Source organism: Chiloscyllium punctatum, chromosome 1 (genome assembly GCF_047496795.1).
Source record: "Chiloscyllium punctatum isolate Juve2018m chromosome 1, sChiPun1.3, whole genome shotgun sequence".
Lineage (NCBI taxonomy): Eukaryota > Metazoa > Chordata > Chondrichthyes > Orectolobiformes > Hemiscylliidae > Chiloscyllium > Chiloscyllium punctatum.
Window position 1 is genome coordinate 114606328 of NC_092739.1, and position 21410 is coordinate 114627737.

A 21410-nucleotide genomic window follows, 5' to 3' on the forward strand; every position below is an offset into this window, starting at 1 on the left:
GTGAAAGTCACGATTGAATCTTCATTCACTACCTTACAGGCAGTACAACATTATACTTCCTAATCAGGTGCATTAAAAAATTGTCAAAATGTTATGATCTCAGCTCATGGTATCATTGCACAAGTCAGATCCTAAAGGCGAAACCTAGCTTGATAAGAGTTTTATTTTGCTTACTGTGGTGATCACTGCACATATTCACAAGAGACTGTCGTCACGAATGTTTTGTAAACCTGTGCAGCCACTGCAATGCTTCTCAGAGGTTCTGCACATGCCTATGCACAGATTTCTGGTTTTGGAAATCAATGCCATGCACAGATCTCAGAGGTCTGTACACCAAAAAGAAATTAGAGGGAACATTGCTGAACATACTCTTGACACAAGAACATAAAAAAAGTTTACTGCGCACCAGAGGGAAAAATACTAGCTATATTACTCTATATACAGGACCTAGTTGTAACAGTGTTATTATACAGATCAGGAATAAAGATTCAACCTTACTTACCATGGAAAACAAACTCTGAAGAGTCACCCTGTCTCCACTTTCAAGTGACTTGCTCAGTTGGCACAGCTGTAACTGGTTTCTGGAATGTTCCTATTACTGACTTCCAAGCACTTTTAGAGCAAAAACATGATTTTTCCATACCCTCAGCTTCCAGTAGTTTTCTGCTTCTCGATGTCTTTCTCTTAAGCCATTAAAGGACTCTTTACCCTAGTCCCGACTTCAAAGACTGCTGAACTTGAGCATACCTGAACACACAGTCTGAGCTTCTGGGCTACTGTCACTCAACAGCAGCAGCTTTGTTTTTCCCTTGTCCTTATTTGTTTCACTGAACTGTTCATCCCAAGCTCCTCTCAAAAAGGTATAAATATTCTTCACTAAGGGTGTAAGCCTTCATTAAAAACGTATGTATCAACAAACTTCAGATATTCCATCACCACTCAGACAAGTCTAAAATGAAACCAAAATTTCTCATCTTAACACTATATAGAGATACAAATCAAACTTAAAACTATCCATGGTTCTGTCCAGTTTAGAACCCAAGTTTCCAAATAATTAATCTTTCATGGCAACAATGCTGCCTGGCTCTTTTGCCAAAGATCTAAAATATGTGCTTTCTGGCTATCAATTATTCAACAGTTTGGTTATTTCTTAATTACTCAATTTAAATCCTTCATAAGTTTAAAGTTATTTCAAATCTTTGCTGCCTTACTTATCCCAAGAAAAGACTACTTCTTCAGTTTGGAGAAAGTGAGGACTGCAGATCAGAGCTTAAAAATGTGTTGCTGGAAAAGCGCAGCAGGTCAGGCAGCATCAAAGGCACAGGAGAATCGACGTTTCGGGCATAAGCCCTTCTTCAGGAATCAGTTTAATCAAACTCAATAATTTCCCATCACTGAAACCATTCTTATAAATCTCTTCTGTACGCTTTCAAAAGCTTTCATCCCTTTTCCAAAATATGAAAAAAAGAACACAATACTCCACCTGGGGACAAATTACAGTTTCAGAATGTTCCAAGATTCCTTCAATGTACCCAAGGTCTCCACCTCTTTCAAGTTATTTTTCAGCATCCTTAAGGTCAGGTTAAATTTCGACACGAGAGTACCAAGCGTGCTCTCTCTCTCGATTTCTCTCAACTAAATCCAGCTATAAAACTACAAGTCTGAAGTCAAATTAAAGCTGATTGCAAGTTTCATCCAGTCAATACCACATTCTGTAAAAAAGAATATGCAAGAGTTCTCTTGTGACAAATCAGACAAAATTTCAGTCCAAGAGTTTGAACAGCCTGAATCATGTACAAATATTCAAATTCTGATTCATTATTTTTCGTCAGTTTTATATTTCCAACTTTCCACATTTTTCTGTAATGAAAGTGTCTGCACATAAACCTGTTTCTCAACTAATCAAGGTAGCTCAAATCTTACAATTTATCTTTAAGTAGTCACTTTGTCATAACCATGAAACCATGACTAATCATTTTTAGACTTCCATTCTCTGATTTTAATACTGGGGCCTTTCACGGACTGATTGTTTTTTTTCTTTCTAAAATCCTTTGACTTCGATACAATTGCAATAATGCCTGACCATAAGTTGAGCCAAGCATCAAGAAATCAAAGAAGAAGAATCACTCTAAACTTAAATTAACATTTTTATCAAGCAAGGCTGAAATGAGTCAACTAGATCTGTATCTCCTGTTTAGACCTTTACAAGAAGTTCAGATGCTGGAGATAAAAATCGCCTGAAATTGTCCAGCTTAAAAATGAGGAACTTTGACATACACAAAACAATTATACTTCAGGGAACTACTTTTGGCAAAGCAGTAGAAGATGGATTTGTGAATAGAATGAACTCGAGAACCCTCTTGCTCTGTCAGCCTCCAAAAACAGAGTATCCAATAATAAAACAAACTGGAGAGAAACACCCAAACACCAAGGAATCAAAGGGATCTGCAAAATCAGGTCATCCCTTTACAGGTATGGTCTCAGGTGTTCAAATCACTCCAAGAATTTCAAAATACATGTTCTTCTATCTTCCTTTTTGTACTGGACACTATCCCTATCACTCTTCATGTCATGATTTGGAGATGCCGGTGTTGGACTGGGGTGTACAAAAGTTAAAAATCACACAACACCAGGTTATAGTCCAACAGGTTTAACTGGAAGCACACTAGCTTTCAGAGCGTCGCTCCTTCATCAGGTATCACCTGATGAAGGAGCGACGCTCCAAAAGCTAGTGCGCTTCCAATTAAACCTGTTGGACTATAACCTGGTGTTGTGTGATTTTTAACACTTCATGTGTTTTTAGTGAACCAGTTAACATTTAAACTTGAGTGAGGTATAGCGAAGTGCTTTAAAAGAGAAAATTAACTCTACTGTGGCCTATCAAGGACATTGAAAAGAGAGTTGATGATTCACCCCTTCTTGCCTGATTAAACAAATGAAATAAAATATTGCAGAGTTTTTGCTACATACAGAATTCCTTTCCAGAGTAAGCTAAGCACAAATTAGGCAGGACATGTTGCTCTGGCTAATGACTAATCTACTATTAAAGGATTTTTAAAAATCCTACGACCTAAAATCAGTCATATAATGGGAAGTGGTGAAAAAGGTGTTGCTGCAGAAGCGCAGCAGGTCAGGCAGCATCCAAAGAGCAGGAGAATCGGCGTTTCGGGCATAAGCCTTCTTCAGGAATGAGGAAGGTGTGCCAAGCAGGCTAAGAGAAAAGGTAGGAAGGAGGGACTTGGGGGAGGGGCATTGGGAATGCAATAGGTAGAAGGAGGTTAAGGTGAGGGTGATAGGCCGGAGTGGGGGTGGGGGCGGAGAGGTCGGGAAGAAGATTGCAGGTCAAGAAGGTGGTGTTGAGTCCGAGGGTTGGGACTGCGATAAGGTGGGAGGGGGGAAGGGAAATGAGAAAGCTGGAGAAATCTACATTCATCCCTTGTGGTTAGAGGGTTCCTTGGCGGAAGATTAGGCACTCTTCCTCCAGGCATCGTGTTGCCATGGTCTGGCGATGGAGGAGGCCAAGGACCTGCATGTCTTTGGTAGAGTGGAAGGGGGAGTTGAAGTGTTCAGCCACGGGGCGGTTGAGTTGGTTGGTGCGGGTGCCCCAGAGGTGTTTTCTGAAACGTTCCACAAGTAGGCGGCCTGTCTCCCCAATATAGAGGAGGCCACATCGGGTGCAGTGGATGCAGTAAATGATGTGTGTGGAGGTGCAGGTGAATTTGTGACGGATATGGAAAGATCCCTTGGGGGCTTAGAGGGAAGTGAAGGGGGAGGTGTGGGCGCAAGTTTTGCATTTCTTGCGGTTGCAGGGGAAGGTGCCGGGAGTGGAGGTTGGATTGGTGGGGGTGAGTGTAACTACATACTTCTTTGATTTGGAAGGAGTGACAGGAAAGACAGTTACAATGCTCCGACAGACCAATTTTCCTAGCTCTAATACAGAAGTGTTTTCACGGTCAAACTTCATTAACAGTGTCATGCAAGGCTCAGGATTCATAGCAACAAGTGGAAAAACAGTAAAATTATTACAGTTTTCATACTATTCTATGACATCCACAGACAACATTGCAGAATTTGAAGATATAATCAGGATATAAACATAAGAATATTTCAACAATTTTTACATGACAATCTTTTACTTTTCATTCATAGAGTCAGAGATATACAGAACAGAAACAGATCCTTCAGTCCAACTTGTCCATGCAGACCAGACATCCTAACTAAATTCGGTCCTGTTTGCCAACACTTGGCCCATATTGCTCTTATCCCTTCCTATTCATATACCCATCCAGATGCCTTTGAAATGTTGTAATTGTACCAGACTCCTCCACTTCCTCTGGCAGCTTATCCCACACATGCACCACCCTCTCCATGAAAAGGTTGACCCTAAGATCCCTTTTAAATCTTTCCCTGCTCACCTTAAACCCATGCCATCTAGTTTCCCCACCCTGGGGAAAAGACTTTGTCTTTTTACCCTATCCATACCCCTCACCATTTTATAAACATCAATAAGGTCACCCCTCAGCCTCTGATGTTCTAGGGAAAATAGCCCCAGCCTAGTCAGCCTCTTCCTCCAACCTCCAACCGTAGCAGCATCCTTATACATTTTTTCTGAATAGTTTTAAGCTTCACAGCATCCTTCTTATAGTGAGACAATTTAAAATTTAATGTTGTAGGTAGGGAGGTTGCTCTCAGATTTTGACCAATGACACTGAAGAAATGACTATATATTTCCAATTCAGAATGGGGACCAGCCTGGAGTGAACTTGCAAATCGTAGTGTTTCCATTTAGTTGTTGACCTTGCTGTTCTAGTCTTGGGTTGGAAAGTGCTGTTTAAGATGCCATGGTGAATTTCTGCAGAGCATCTTGTTGACGGCACACATTGCTCCTACTCAAAGCCAGTGGTGGAGGGATTGAATATTTATGGATTATGTGCCAATCAAACAGGTTGCTTTTTCAGAAATGGTATCAAATGTTTGAATATTGTTGAAGGTGTACTCATTCAGGCAAGTGGGCAGTACTTCATTAGTACTCAACTTGAGCCTTGAAGAGGATGATGGACAGACTTTATGGATTCTAAAGGTGAGTTTATTCACTGCAAAATTCCTAACCTCTAACCTGCTGGTATAGCCACACAGTATTTATTTAGCCAATCCAGCTTAATTTCTGATCAATGGTAACCTTCCCAGGATGTTGATAGTGGGGGTCTATACTAGTGAATGGTTATAAGGTACAATTGCATGAGCATGATGATGTCAGGCTGTTGCTTGACTGATCTGAGACAGCTCTGTCAATTTTGGAACCAGCCCAAGATATCTGTAAGGAGGTCTGCAGAGATCAATAGGAGCTGTGTTTACCATGTGGTTTCTAGTGCCATCGTCAATACTATACTGCCTGTCCAGATTTGTTCCTTTTCTCCCCCTCTTTCTAATGGGCAATACAGCTGAATTATTTGCTAGGCCATTTCAGACGACAGCTAAGAGTCAACCACATTGCTGTGCATCTGCAGTCACGTGCAGGCTAGATCAGGTAAGATGGCAATTTCCTTCCCTAAAGAGATCATTAGTAAACCAAATGGGTTTTTACAACAGTCAACAATGGCTTCATGATCAAAATTATTCAATTGAATATCTATTGTGGGATTTGAACTCAGGTTCCAACAAAATTACCCAGGTATCTGGATTTCTAGTCTTGCAACAATACGAGTGGGCCAACACCTCCCTACACTTCCTACATATTTTCTCAATCTCTTCAGAAATGTTATTACATACCTCTAACAGGTGGGACTACAACCTGGGACTCCTGATTCAGAGATAGGAATGCTACAACTGATGTTACCATTGTCGGTAGAACTATGATGCAATTTGGGGCATTATCAAGTCATGAGAGCAAATCCTCTTCTATCACAGACCACCATACTTAATTAAAACAGTGAGACAGCCACTCATGCATGTACAAATTATTTGTATATTTGAGAATGTGTATATTTGAGTCAATGTGGAAATAGGTTTGCTTGTAGACAAAGCAGAAAAGTGACATGCTCAAGTTGATTTGCTGTAACCTGGAGTATAGATCAATAAAGCTATTCTGTACATGTCAAATGACACCCTTTAAAGTGAACTACCAGCTGGATACACAAGAACCAACCTAAATGTACCAACTGTAGATTACACACCAGAATCAACCCAAATGGTGTTTCTGTCTCCCACATGAAATTGCCAAACAGAAAAAAAATCAGCAGTCCATCTCTCCCTGTACAGAAAAAACACATTGATAAATTATGTGAAAACACTTGGACATTAATTCTTAGCTTAACTGGATTTGCAATGCTCAATGACTGGAAAAAGACAGGCATACCAAGAACACTTACTCAAAATTATCTTTAAAGCTAGCTGAGCAGCAATCAACTTAAAATAATGTTACATTAGGCAGACATCTAAAAACAAATATTATACCAAACACAATTACACTTAAAGCTATAGTACACATTTAACTCTATACTCCTATGTAGTTTGAGACAGGAATTTTCTAATTGACCAAAGCTAGAAAACAGAAATGCATTTTACATTCCAACAATGCAACATTTAAAACTGAGTAGTGGGAGGAGGTAAAAGTTCTACTTTCATATTGAACCCATAAAACAATTATTAAATTTTGCTGATTTGGAAAGGGTTTGTTTAAATGCATTTCCTTCAACTGAGAAATATTCATGTTGAAACTCACAAATAAAGATGTTCATTTGAAGATAATCCAATAAAACAGCTTCACTTTAAACTAAATGATCCACTGCAGTGCTAAAACTAAGGTGCAAGTTCACATTCATTCCTCTTGAATAGTAGAGTGGAAAACAGGAAAATTAATAAAAGCATTTAAAATCATGAGAGATCTTGACAAAGTACATATTGTCATGAAGGTGTAAGAGGTACTGTACCTTTAAGAGTTAAAAGCTCGCTGAACTAGCTGATACAGCACAAAGTGTTCTGAATAAGATATAATGTAACCTTTTGGTCCAGCAGCTAGTGTAGATGGTTGCCTGGAGATGCCAAAACAAATTCGAATTCGGCCAGTTTAAATTATAGCTGAAAATGTGTTGCTGGAAAAGCACAGCAGGTCAGGCAGCATCCAAGGACAGGAGAATCGATGTTTCGGGCATAAGCCCTTCTTCAGGAATGAGGAAAGTGTGTCCAGCAGACTAAGATAAAAGGTAGGGAGGAGGGACTTGGGGGAGGGGCGTTGGAAATGCGATAGGTGGAAGGAGTTCAAGGTGAAGGTGATAGGCCGTAGTAGGGGTGGAGGTGGAGAGGTCAGGAAGATGATTGCAGGTTAGGAAGGCGGTGCTGAGTTCGAGGGATTTGACTGAGACAAGGTGGGGGGAGGGGGTGGTGGGGAATGAGGAAACTGGAGAAATCTGAGTTCATCCCTTGTGGTTGGAGGGTTCCTAGGCGGAAGATGAGGCGCTCTTCCTCCAACCGTCGTGTTCCTATGGTCTGGCGATGGAGGAGTCCAAGGACCTGCATGTCCTTGGTGGGGTGGGAGGGGGAGTTGAAGTGTTGAGCAACGGGGTGGTTGGTCTGGGTGTCCCAGAGGTGTTCTCTGAAACGTTCCGCAAGTAGGCGACCTGTCTCCCCAATAGAGGAGGCCACATCGGGTGCAGCGGATGCAATAGATGTGTGTGGAGGTGCGGATATGGAAGTACCCCTTGGGGCCTTGGAGGGAAGTAAGGGGGGAGGTGTGGGCACAAGTTTTGCATTTCTTGCGGTTGCAGGGGAAGGTGCCGGGAGTGGAGGTTGGGTTGGTGGGGGATGTGGACTTGACGAGGGAGTCACGGAGGGAGAGGTCTTTTCGGAACGCTGATAGGGGAGGGAAGGGAAAGGAAATATATCCCTGGTGGTGGGGTCCGTTTGGAGGTGGCGGAAATGACGGCGGATGATACGTTGTACATGGAGGTTGGTGGGGTGGTAGGTGAGGACCAGTGGGGTTCTGTCCTGGTGGCGGTTGGAGGGACGGGACTCAAGGGCGGAGGAGCGGGAAGTGGAAGAGATGAGGTGGAGGGCATCGTCGACCACGTCTGGTGGGAAATTGCGGTCCTTGAAGAAGGTGGCCATCTGGGTTGTACGGTTTTGGAACTGGTCCTCCTGGGAGCAGATGCGGCAGAGACGAAGGAATTGGGAATATGGGATGGCATTTTTGCAGGGGGCAGGGTGGGAGGAGGTGTAGTCTAGGTAGCTGTGGGAGTCAGTCGGTTTATAGTAAATGTCCGTGTTGATTCGGTCGCCAGAGATAGAAATTGAAAGGTCTAGAAAGGGGAGGGAGGAGTCTGAGATGGTCCAGGTGAATTTGATGTCGGGGTGGAAGGTGTTGGTAAAGTGGGAGCATGAGGCAACGCCGATACAGTCAATGATGTAGCGGAGGAAAAGGTGGGGGGTGGTGCCAGCGTAGCTGCGGAAGATAGACTGTTCCACACATCCTACGAAGAGGCAGGCATAGCTGGGGCCCATGCGGGTGCCCACGACTACTCCTTTGGTTTGGAGGAAGTGGGAGGATTGGAAAGAGAAGTGAAGGTGAAGACCAGATCAGTCAGTCGAAGGAGGATGTCAGTGGAAGGGTACTGGTTGGTACGGCGAGAAAGGAAGAAGCGGAGGGCTTTGAGTCCTTCGTGATGGGGGATGGAGGTGTACAGGGACTGGATGTCCATGGTGAAGGCGTTGGGGAGCGGGGAAGCAAAAATCATGGAGGTGGAGGGCGTGAGTGGTGTCCCGAACGTAGGTGGGGAGTTCTTGGACTAGTGGGGACAGGACCGTGTCGAGGTATGCAGAGATGAGTTCGGTGGTGCAGGAGCAGACTGAGACAATGGGTCGGCTGGGGCAGTCAGGTTTGTGGATTTTGGGCAGAAGGTAGAAACAGGCGGTCCGGGGTTGTGGGACTATGAGGTTGGAGGCGGTGGATGGGAGATCCCCTGAAGTAATGAAGTTATGGATGGTCTGGGAGATGATGGTTTGGTGGTGAGAGGCTGGGTCATGGTCAAGGGGGCAGTAGGAGGAGGTGTCCGCGAGCTGGCGTTTAGCCTCAGCGGTGTAAAGGTCGGTGTTTTTCATAGCCAACTGCCGCCGTGACATTAACCGCCTCAACATCTCCACCCTGCTCACCCACTCCAACCTCTCACCCTCGGAACATGCAGCCCTCCACTCCCTCCGTTCCAACCCCAACCTCACTATCAAACCAGCAGACAAGGGAGGCGCGGTAGTAGTTTGGCGCACCGATACTTCCATATCCGCCACAAATTCACCTGCACCTCCACACACATCATCTATTACATCCGCTGCACCCGATGTGGCCTCCTCTATATTGGGGAGACAGGCCGCCTACTTGCGGAACGTTTCAGAGAACACCTCTGGGACACCCGGACCAACCAACCCAACCACCCCGTTGCTTAACACTTCAACTCCCCCTCCCACTCCACCAAGGACATGCAGGTCCTTGGACTCCTCCATCGCCAGACCATAGCAACACGACGGTTGGAGGAAGAGCGCCTCATCTTCCGCCTAGGAACCCTCCAACCACAAGGGATGAACTCAGATTTCTCCAGTTTCCTCATTTCCCCTCCCCCCACCTTGTCTCAGTCAAATCCCTCGAACTCAGCACCGCCTTCCTAACCTGCAATCTTCTTCCTGACCTCTCCGCCCCCACCCCACTCCGGCCTATCACCCTCACCTTGACCTCCTTCCACCTATCGCATTTCCAACATCCCTCCCCCAAGTCCCTCCTCCCTACCTTTTATCTTAGCCTGCTGGACACACTTTCCTCATTCCTGAAGAAGGGCTGATGCCCGAAACGTCCTTGGATGCTGCCTGACCTGCTGCACTTTTCCAGCAACACATTCTCAGTTCTGATCTCCAGCATCTGCAGTCCTCACTTTCTCCTCCCAGTTTAAATTATACCCCAAAATACCAACCTCCAAACAAGTTTGAATTTAGTATATTGACAATATTAAAAGCCAATGAAACAATTTGATGCTTTGGGGTACAAGACCAGGAAAAATTGAACAGGTGGGGGAGCACTGCCAAGCCACCAGCATGTACAGACTGCCGGAAAAATAGCTCTCTTAAAAAGGTACCTTTATAGATCAGTGACCTATGAAACAGAAACCCTAAGAAGAAGAAAAGACGACAGAGGAGGATATAAAGAGAAGATTCGACAACTGGCTGATTTTGAAATTTGAATTTGTCAGTAAATCTCAAACCAGGGGTTTTATTGGACTAGTATTACAGAAGGGAAAGTAAAAGATAGATTAGAGGAAAAAGAGTTGTAAATAGTTGTTAGTTAATCAGTCTGTTATAGCTTAAGAAATAAAGTTGTTAATTTTTACTTTAAATAGATCTTGGCCTGTCAAATTTTCACAGATTACTGCACGGGATAAATCTTTTGTGTAGGTGGCTTAAGTTAAGCAGGAGGGTTTACCCAGTGTCATAACAATATGGACAAACTGTTATATAGTGAAAGGAATGAGAATAACAAGAGCATAAATTCCAAGAAAAAAGGAAAATTTTTTTTTAAAGGTGAAAAAATAACTGGTTAAGGTCCAAAAATGCACTGTGAGAGTGTGTGGCAGATGCAGGTTCAAATTGAACTTTTATCAAATCTCTAAACTGCTCATTCAGAGAGCTGATGGCCTCCTTCTGCTTGTGACAATTCTATGATCTGAATCCTAGAAGTTATATAACACCTTAGTATGGACCAGCATTAACAAAACTCTGCTTGCCCGTGCTACTGTTAAGATATCACATGTCATGAATCAAGAAATACAAGTTGAATTTTCATGTATCAAATGATGGACAAGTCTCATGTCAGTTGTTTTCAAATTAAAATGGACATAACATGATGACAAAAGTCTAAAATTGACAACAAAAAGTTCGATGAGCGTTTTAAGTTTGGAGCTGTAGATTTACTCAGTTTAGTAATGATTTGAATGTCTATGTACAAACATTGCACGTTTTACTATAGATTACAATTGTTACATCTCACTTAAGAAAAAATTATACCTTAAGCATTATTGCTGTGTAAGGGATTGCAAGTTGGAAAAAAAATTTACATTTACACATGGCTCGTGTTGAGAGATAGGCTAGAGTAATCATGTTTTGGAAAATATCTTGAATAAAATTACTGAAACTAAGAATCTGAGCAGGACACGGACAAAACTGCCACAACTGTTTAGTCACTGAATAGTTAACTAATAGCCTTCAATTAAGAAATTAATAGCATAATCTCAGGAGTATGCAAGTAACAGCGAAGGGAAAGGTCAGTACAGGAAATGCAATCTTTTGAAAATCCAACTATATAAGAGACTTGTGAGCAAGATAAGACCATACAGAACGTAAATAGGAGACAGATGACCACATTATCCACTACATCTGCTCCACCACTCAATGTGTCATGGTGATCTTTGGTTTCAACCTACAATTCCACTTACCTATCCACTCACCATAACTGTTTGTTCCTCTGAGACACATAAAATCTGTCTATGTCAGTCTTACATACATTTAATGAGTGTGGAGCCACAACCAAAAAAAATTTTCATTGAAAATAATTCTCCAAAAAAACAACAACTTCCTTTCTTTTTTTAAAAATGGGTATATTTTTAAAAAAACGTATATTCCCTTTCAGTCCCAAGGCTGTCAACTGCACTGGCACACAATTTCTGATGTTTCAATTATCAAGATCTTCATCAGCAGTTAATATAAAACGTGATTCAACTCGAAAGAGCATCACACTTAAGTGCATCAAACAGAGCCCAACTGACAATTAAACTGTCAACAGCCAATTCTGTGCACACTAAATTAATACACACAACTCTGTTCCACACAGACAAAGAACATTAGACATATTACACCTGGTTCAACTCGACAAAAACACTAGACAGGATTCTCTGGTTCATTTCTCAGGCCAACTTAACCAGTTTCAATTTACAAATTAAATAAACTTTGGCAGTTAACACACAGTCATCATCTCACTGGTACATTCTCCACAGCAATACCTCTAACAATTAAAATCCAATCAACACTCTCCTTCCATATAACATAAACATTGTTTTCCTTTTTCTTGTTTACTCTAGTGAATGGTCCAGTTAAGTATAAACCAAAAAGCTTAAACAGTGCCTTTATTTCTGCAATACTAAAGTATTGGAATAAAAGGGACAGTGGAAACAAGAATACAAAACTGGCCAGGTAATAGGAAAGACAGAGTAATCATTAATGGATATTCTTGGATTAAAGGAAATTTTGTAGTGTAGATGCCCGGAGCATGTGTTGACCCTTGCTTTTCATGGTGTATATTAATTAGTTAAACCTCTGTGCTCAGGATACATGAAAGTTGGAAACATTGTCAACTGTGAGCTGGTCAGTGTAGAACTTCAAAAGGACACTGACAAGTTGGTGAAATGGACAGAAATTGGAGCAGATGAAGGTCAATGTGGGGAAGTGTGAAGCAATTTATTTTAGTAGGACGAACATAGAGAGAGACAGTATAAACTACAGGGTTTCACTCTAAAAGAAGACATAGGAGCAAAAGACATATTTGTGCATAATTCATAACTGGCAAAACAGATGGAGACAGCAGTGAATAAGACAGTTAAAATCCTGGAACCCTCTTCCAAACATGACTGGGTGTTCTCACATCCAAAGAACTGCAGCAGTTCAAAAAAATGGGGAATACAGTATACACTAGCACAATGTCAGAAAACTTGACTGAAAATAATTTTGCTGCTGCTGATGGGCCACACCATGTCACTGATGCCAATTTTGGAGTAGCTGGATTTGTCTGATATTTATCCAATGGGTAAAGTAGTCATGCCATATTACACGAAGGAGGGTATCCTCAATATGAAATCTGTATTTTCTCTCCACAAGGTAAGTGCAGTGGTCACTTTGACCATTCTGTCATCAACAGATATATGTGAAGCAGGCAAACTGGTGAGGACAAGATTAAGTGGGTTTTTCCTTCATCACCTCCCACAGGCCTAAACTAGCAATTATTCATAGTATGTCCAGCTAGAACAGTAGATGTATTATCCAGCCATACTTTGTGATAGACTTTGAAGACGCTGAGAATAAATTCTGTGCCCTTGACAAACTCATTGGCTCTTCTAATTGGTGTTCAAGGTGGGAGGAGTATCATTTCATCAGCTGAAAGAGGAAGGCTTCCTTGCCCATGTTTGATTTGATGCTATGAGGGTATGGAGGCAATGTTGAGGATTCCCAGTACAACCATCACCTCTGCCCAATGGCTGATCCAACATTCCTTACTTTCATGACATTTCCCCATAACTCTTGATTCTACTACTGAGAAAGAATTTATCTTAAATACACACAAGACTCTGCCCAACAGTTCACTGTCGCAAGCAGTTCCAGAACCATAAGGGGTCACTGGACATGAAACATTAACTCAGCTTTCTCTCCAGAGATGCTATCAGACCTGCTGAGTTTCTCCAGCAATTCCTGGTTTTGTTCCATTAGCCCTGTGTGCCAGATTTCAGTGTTTTGTGCACAAATAGCACACCCCCATCCCTTTGACTTGCAGCTTTATGCAGTTTTGCATAATTAACAATATCCTTTTGTTCTCTCTTCCAAAATCAACGAATTCACATTTTTCTACATTCTACTCCATTTCTACATATACTCCTATCAATATCTCCCTGGAAGCTCCTTGCATCCTTCTCACAACTTGCCCGTCATCTGCAAATTTGTTTACAGTGCATTTATTTCATTCCTCCATGTCTCGAGTATATTTTGTAAACAGTTGTGGTCTCAGCACTGATCCCTGCAGAACCCCATTGGTTACAGGTCAATAACTTGGAAAAAAAACCTCTTATCTCAGCTCGCTGATTCCTGTCTACTAGCCAATTTTTTATTCATGCATGACCATGAGCTTTTATTTTGTGACTCTGAGGCACCTTGTAGAACACCTTCTACATCTAATGGTTTGCGTCTACCCACTTGGGTTGAGATTTCTTCAAAAAGCTCTAATAAATTAGACAGACACAATTTCCTTTCCATTAAGCTGCACTGACTCTGCTTGATTAGATATTGATTTTCCAAATGTGTTGCTATTACTTCCTGAATATATGATCCCAGTATTTTTCCAAAATTAAAATACTTATTAGATGAATTAGTTTATTTTATTCTTATCAGCCTATAATTCACCGCTTGTCTCACTCCCAATTCGAACAGATGTGTCACAGAGGAGTTTCAGGTTCCTCCGCATATCCACTATATCTGTAACTACTTCCTTTAGAATCCCAGGATACAAGCCATCAGGGCCAGGGAACTTATTTACCTTCAGCCCCATTAGCTTGTCTTATTTTGCTAGGGATAGTGATGGTTCTCTCCACATTAATTTTGTCAGGGACCTATGTTTTCTTTAGCATCTGTCTTCCTTTTCAGATATTTAAAGAGGCTCTTATGGTCAGTTTTTATATTCTTTCTACTGTGCCCTCATTGTTTATTTCTTTTTTTTTAAAGTACTCCCTTTCCTGGATTTTGAATTTATTCCAGTCTTCGGGGCTATCACTGACTTTTGCATCCTCATATGCTTTTTCTTTCAATTTAATACTCTCCTTGCTTTCCTCAGATGTAGTTTTGGATGTTGTCTGCAAGGTGGGATGCCATGAGAATGGGCAGCTGTCAACAAACCTGGGCATGCAATTGTTGCTTCCAATGCTTAGGTTGATGCCAGCTTCTGACCTTTATTATTCAAATACGTTCAGGTAAAAAGGTTTGTATTAAACAAGCTCAATTAGTGAAAACAATGGGAGAGAATGGTGTAGTGCACGTTCTGGTTTGAGATTTAGTAGTGCAGTGAGTAAGTATAATCCATCAACAACAATTGCTTTCTGGGAGATAAAAAAAATTTCAATTACAGTCTTAAGAGGGATCAGTGAGGAGACGTAACCGGATCTCATCCACCAATGCATTGAGGTTGCCAAGATCAATGAAATTTGATAATCAGGACATTGTTCCAAGTCACTTGGCTATCTACAACTGTTGAATTGACAGTTGAACCATATTGCCTCTTACTGGAAGTCTCATGCATTGATGTTTCCGTTCCACGTGTTTTTCAGATTTTCTTTCTTACTAACTTGTTCAGAGATGTTATTACAGCTCTAGAAAAGGTGGGGCTGAACATGGTGGGGCTCAGAGGTTCGAAAGCCCTCTTCCATGTGTTTTTCATGAATGATTGAAATGCCAAATACATTTCCAAAAAATGGAAACCTATTTATCAGTCAATCAGCCTGGCTTGTACACCTCAAAAGTAACATTGCAGTACTTAATACCAAGAGCTGTTGTGGTCAGAGAAAGCAAACTAACCCATTTGATTCAAAATCAGAAATTGCTGGACAACTCAGCAGGTCTGCAGCATCTGTGGAGAGAAGGTAGAGTCAGTGTTTCAAGTCTGGAGACCCTTCTTCAGAATAGGTCACTGAGCCCAAAGCATTGATTCTGCTCTCTCTCCAAAGATGCTGCTAGATCTGCAGAGTTCTCCAGCAACTTTCGTTTCATATTTGCAGCATTCACACTTCCTTGTTTTACCTTCATGTTTCAGCAATTTTGTTTGGGAAATAATATTCCCAGATACGTATGTTAATGCTTCCTATCCTAGTGAAGAGGTGTTTTTTCTTATTTTAAAATATGCATGATTTCAGTTCTAGAAAGTGGCTGATATTTTGTTTGGAAGATAGGGTAGCCCTCTTGGCTCAGTGGTTAGCACTGCTGCCTCACAGCGCTAGGGTCCAGAGTTCAATTCCAGCCACAGGAGACTGTCTGTGTGGAGTTTGCACACTATTCCCATGTCTGCGTGGGTTTCCTCCCACAATCTGAAGACCTGCAGATCAGGTGAATTGGCCATGATAAATTGTCCATAGTGTAGGTGCATTGGTCAGGGGTAAACATAGGATAGGGGTATGGGTCTAGGTGGGTTACTCTTTGGAGGGTCAGTGTGGACTTGTTGGGCCAAAGGGCCTGTTTCCATACTGTAGAGAATCTAATCATATATCATACTCAAACTGCAAAATAACACCAAAATGTAACAAATTCAAGTCTACTTTTTTCACCCAGATTATTGCCAATGGATAAATCCTCCAGCAGGTCAATAATAATAAACAGCAGATTTCACTGACATTGTGGGTGACTTAGCTTGGAATTGAACTAGCAGCACTATGTATTTATGTCCCTTTCAGTTAAAATATTATATTTAGTAAAGAAGAACACTACAACTGGAAATGGCAATTCAGAGTTTGCACATTCTCCTAGTCTCTGTATGGGTTTCCTCCGGGTGCTCCGGTTTCCTCCCACAGTCCAAAAATGTGCAGATTAAGCAAATTGACCATGATAATTTGCCCAGAGAGTTAGGTGCATTTGTCAGGGGTAAATATGGGGAATGGGTTTGGGTGGGTTACTCTTTGAAGGGTCAGTGTGGACTAGTTGGGATGAAGGGCCTGTTTTCACACCATAAGGAATTTAATCTAATTTCACAAACTACTGGAAATCTGACAATAATCTAGGAAGTGACATCACATGTCAGGCTGCACTCATACAGCCCTGTTACTGATCATGACATGTTTAATGAAAATACTGGAGAGAGGGTGGAAGATTCAAATGTAAAATTCCATATCTATTTGATTCATTAAGTTGTTCATCAAACATACTATATACATGCTTTTACTAAATTCCATGGACCATTAAAGGAAATGTAAAATTAGCTATATAATTTAAAAAGATCAAATGGCCCATTTATCCTTAGGTCGTGCCTGTTTGACTGCACCAAAAGGACCAGACTCCAGAGACACCTGCTTTATGATCCCTGAAAGGACTTCTGTAAGGACCACAGGTTACCGTTACAAACAACAATGTTTAATTAAAATAAGAGAGGCGGTCAAAACAGAACAGTTGAATGGAACTATTTTCTTTCAAAAAGGGGTAAAGTTTAATATCGACCAATGAATTAGAAATGAGATAAAGTGCAACTGACAAAATCGCCAGCCACATTAACAGAGACCGCACACCGTGTCGCCATTTTGTGACTTCAATAGAGAAAAGAAGAGTTTTATTTCTACACGAGCCGAGGGAGAAGAAGAGGGCTGAAGAAGAAGGTCACTTCGGTTAAAGTGGGAAAATATTTTTCCTACTAGATTGAGAAAGCAACAGAACAAAATGATGAGAGAACTAGAGAGGGGGAAGGAGGGAGGGAGGGAGGTGGTGGAGAAGAGAGAACTGTGTATTTGAATGAAAGTGTATGAGGCCGCGGAACGTGCGCGATGATAAACACGTACCTGTACTGCGCAGCACCACCATGGGCAAATCCAAAGTAGTTACTGGTAGCCATTTTGGCATCTTCGCCTAGCCGGCCGGGCACTGAGCACCACGCGAAGCGCCCAAACAAACAAGAGGGAGAAGGGAGAGACCAGTAAAACATCATCACAGATCACATCGTTCAGCTTCAGCAAACAAGAGAAAAAAAAAAACCCTCTTTAACTTCAGCATTCTCCGAGGGCCGCGAGCAGCACCACCATCTTTTTTCCCCTCTCTCTCAATTAGACAAAATAACAAAAAGGGTACTTTGCTTTATAAATATTGCCAATTCCACTTACCGTACGTGAAAGAAACTACTGGACATATAGGAATCATGGGGGTTTCTTTGAGCCACCAACCGCGACCTTTCACCTTTCGAGTGTTGGAACCTGTGGAGGGAAACGTCACAGTCAAGCCGGGATGAGCACTGCGCATGCGGCACCGGGAGCCGCGCGCTGCCCGCTGGAGAATGTAGTCTTTTACTTCTCACTGCACAACAACAACTTGCATTTCCATATTTAAACCAAACAATACGAGGCAAAACCGACGAAATACCGGGTGTGGGGGGCTGGCAGGGTGGTCTGATGCACTTTGTTCTCACGCAAACGAGCCACGCACGTAAGAATTCTCTACAAATTAAAAATTTAGGTAAATAAAAATCCTAACCTTAAGATCCAGTCCAGAGAGAAATGGAAGGAAGGCTGGTGCGGGACTCAGATCCCCATTCGACGTGCTGGACTGTCTGATTCCCTTCCCCCACCACAGATTTGGGAAATATCAATTCACCGTTCTTTTTACACAAAAGTAAAGATCCGCTTGTTTCTGTGTGTCTTTCTATAAGAACAGAAACACGTAACAACTGCTAGATTCATTTCAAACGATCTGCAATGAGCTTCAACGTTTTTAATCTCGTCGTCTGGGCTGCCAATGATCTGACCTTGGCAAGTCTGCAATCGAACAATCTTAATCCAGCCTTGTCAAGTGTAATGCATAAGGCTCACGCGTTTACAGCTGTTCTTACACACTCACGCGAAGATGACCGTACTGTGTCCCAGTTTCGCTGGTAGCAATGCGCCTACTGCACCAATAAATACTTTTGCAGCAGTCCAGCAATCTATGTTTCCTTACACGGATGTCCCTGGAAGTCTGCTCTGAACGGGGAAGCACTGCGTAAAATGTGTTCAACACGACGACACCAGCACCACATTCATTGGTCTTATTATTGGCAATGCCAATGGAGGAGTTTTTAATTGCATGTACACTATAACGGTGGTGGTTGTGAGAAAGTAAACTGAACTACAACTAATTGTATAAAGTAGAGGTGTAAGTTAGGATTATAGTGAGTAAATTAAAGTAGGCAGAAAATGTATTGGAGAAACTTAAGGGCCAAAAAGCCCAACAAATCCCCAGGACCTGAAAGCCAACACTTTTATGTTCTCAAACACATAGCCACAGGGATAGTGGACACATAAATATGATTTGCCAAAATTCACTGGGTTCTAGAATGTCCCCCAGCAGAATTAAAGTTAGCCATAACATCATACAATTGCAACATTTAAGAGGCATTTGGATGGGTATATGAATAGGAAGGGTTTGGAGGGATATGGGCCAGGTGCTGGCAGGTGGGACTAGATTGGGTTGGGATATCTGGTTGGCATGGACGAGTTGGACCGCTCGGATGTTGCCTGAACTGCTGTGCTTTTCCAGCACCACTAATCCAGAGTTGGACCGAAGGGTCTGTTTCCATGCTGTACATCTCTATGACTCTCAGTGAGAAAATAGGGTTAGCCTGATATCAGCTATTGGGAAAATTATGGAATTTATTATTAATGTCGTCATAACTGTACACATATTGATCATACAAAGTCAACATAATATTATGAAAGGGACATCATATTTGATAAATTTATTCAAGTTTTTAAACTTGTATTTGCTATGGTATATAAAGGATAACCAATGGATGCTTGGGTTTCAAATGTTGTCACAGCCCACAGTCTTTGAATATGCATTGCTTCCAGCCATTTCTTGATTTAATTGAATTGAATTTATTGTCACATGTACCGAGGCACAGTGAAAAGCTTTGTCTTGTGAGCAATACAGGCAGATCACATAGTTAAACAGCATAGATATGTAAATAATAGGAAAACAGTGGCAAAAACCAAAACACAGGTACAGGTGAATGCTTAAGAGTTTATGATTCCATTCAGTATTCTAACAACAGTAAGGTAGAAACTGTTTCGAAACTGGTTGGTGCATGTATTCGGGCAAACGGAGTGAATTTAATTGGTTTAAGATTGGATTTTACGGTACTGAGAATAAGATAGAACATTCACTCACCATTCCTGGCTGAAGATTGTTGCCAATGCCTCAGCCCTATCTTTTGAGGATGGAGATATTTGTAGAGGCTCTCTTCTGGTGATTGATTAATTGTCCATTCACCATTCACAACTGAATGTAGCAGGACTGCAGAACTTAGATCTGATTTGTTGGTTGTGGTTGCCCTATCCATCATGCTTATGGTGTTTGGCATGCAAGTAATCCTGTTTTTGTAGCTTTACAAGGTTAACAACTCGTGCTTTTTTACAGTCATCATTTAACAAGGCTCCCTTGGCTTGGAGGCAATATGCTAGGCCATGGGCTGGTCTGATTGTAACCTGAAATCACATTTCTGCTTATTCCTGATAGCTTTTCACTCTGTTGCTTACTAATGATCTATCCAGCTCTACCTTAAAAATATTTAAAGAATCTGCTTCAACTGCCTTTTCAGGAAGAGAGTTCCAAAGATTCATTGAGAAAATTATTTGCTTCAAAATGGTTAACCACTTATGTTTAAACTGTGATCACAGTTACAGATTCTCTCAGAAGCAGAAATATCTTCTCCACATCTACACTGTCAAGACCCTTCATGATCTTACAAGTTTCAATCAAATAAAACCTCTTATTCTTCTAAATTCCAATGGATACAAGACTAGCCTGTCCAACCTTTCCTCAAAAGACAACTCACCTATTGCAGATATCGGTCTGGCAAATCTTCTCTGAATCCACATCTGCCTTGTACTAATATTTCAAAGTCCATCTGCTGTACTCCTCTTCTTCAAACTGCTTCCAATGCAGTTATACCCTTCTTTAAGCATGCCCAATACTGTGCACAGTACGCTAGATGTGATCTCACCAGTGCCCCTACAACTGGAGCATAGCCTTCCTACTTTTGCCACACACTGAAACAGAAATTGCAGGAAAAGCTCAGCAGGTCTGGCAGCATCTGAGAAGACAAATCAGAGTTAACATTTCAGGTCCAGTGATCTGTTCTGAGGAAAGGTCACCAGACCCGAAACATTTACTGTGATTTCTCTCTATAGGTGCTGCCAGATCGGCTGAACTTATCCAGTAATTTCAGTTTTTGTTTCTGATTTACAGAATCAGCAGTTCTTTTGGCTTTTATTTGCTCCATATTTTTGTATTCAGTTCTTCTTGTAATAAATTATAGTACTCTATAAGGTTTACAAATTACTTTCTGTACCTACATATCAGCCATTTGCAATTCATGCACTGGGACACCTCGATTCTTCTGTATCTCAGAGCTCTACAATCTCTCACCATTTAAATCACATGCTTCTATTTCTAATCTTTATGCTAAAATGAACAATTTCAAATGTTTCCATATTATAATCCATTTCCCAACTTTTGTAGCCTCCTTTTGTCTTCTTCACAATTAATTTTTGTGCCATTAGCCAATTTAGGAACATCCCTTCATCTGAGTTATTTATATAAATTGTAGAAGGTTGCAGTCCAAGCATAAGCCCTGTGGCACACCACTCAATCTGCCTTGCCAACCTGAAAAAGACCCATTTATACCTACTTTCTGCTTCCTGCTAGCTTGTCATCCATTATCCATGCCAACAAGCTACCCTGCACCATGAGCTTTTATTTTCTACAATAGTCTTTGATGTGGTACCTTAACAGACGTTTTCTTGATGTCTCAGTACAGTATATCCAGCGGTTCCCCTTTATCCACAGCACATGTTGCCTCATCAAAGAACTCTAATAGACTGGTTAAACATGACTTCCCTTTC

The 21410-nt window shown here is 41.6% G+C and overlaps 1 protein-coding gene across 3 annotated transcripts in view; it reads right to left on the bottom strand.

Moving 5' to 3' along the window:
- zfr (zinc finger RNA binding protein) overlaps positions 1-18492 on the bottom strand; it is a 96228-nt gene extending 77736 nt beyond the window's left edge. For 2 of the 3 annotated variants that reach the window (XM_072572616.1, XM_072572626.1), the window contains exons 1-3: positions 18004-18492; positions 17637-17726; positions 17319-17400 (exon numbers count right to left, since the gene is read on the bottom strand). In XM_072572616.1, the coding sequence (XP_072428717.1) occupies positions 17319-17400; positions 17637-17673 (119 nt within the window). In that variant the 5' untranslated portion in view covers positions 17674-17726; positions 18004-18492. The remainder of the gene's footprint in view (positions 1-17318; positions 17401-17636; positions 17727-18003) is intronic. The other variant, XM_072572606.1, reaches the window with a different exon arrangement.
- Positions 18493-21410: the final 2918 nt, after the last annotated feature.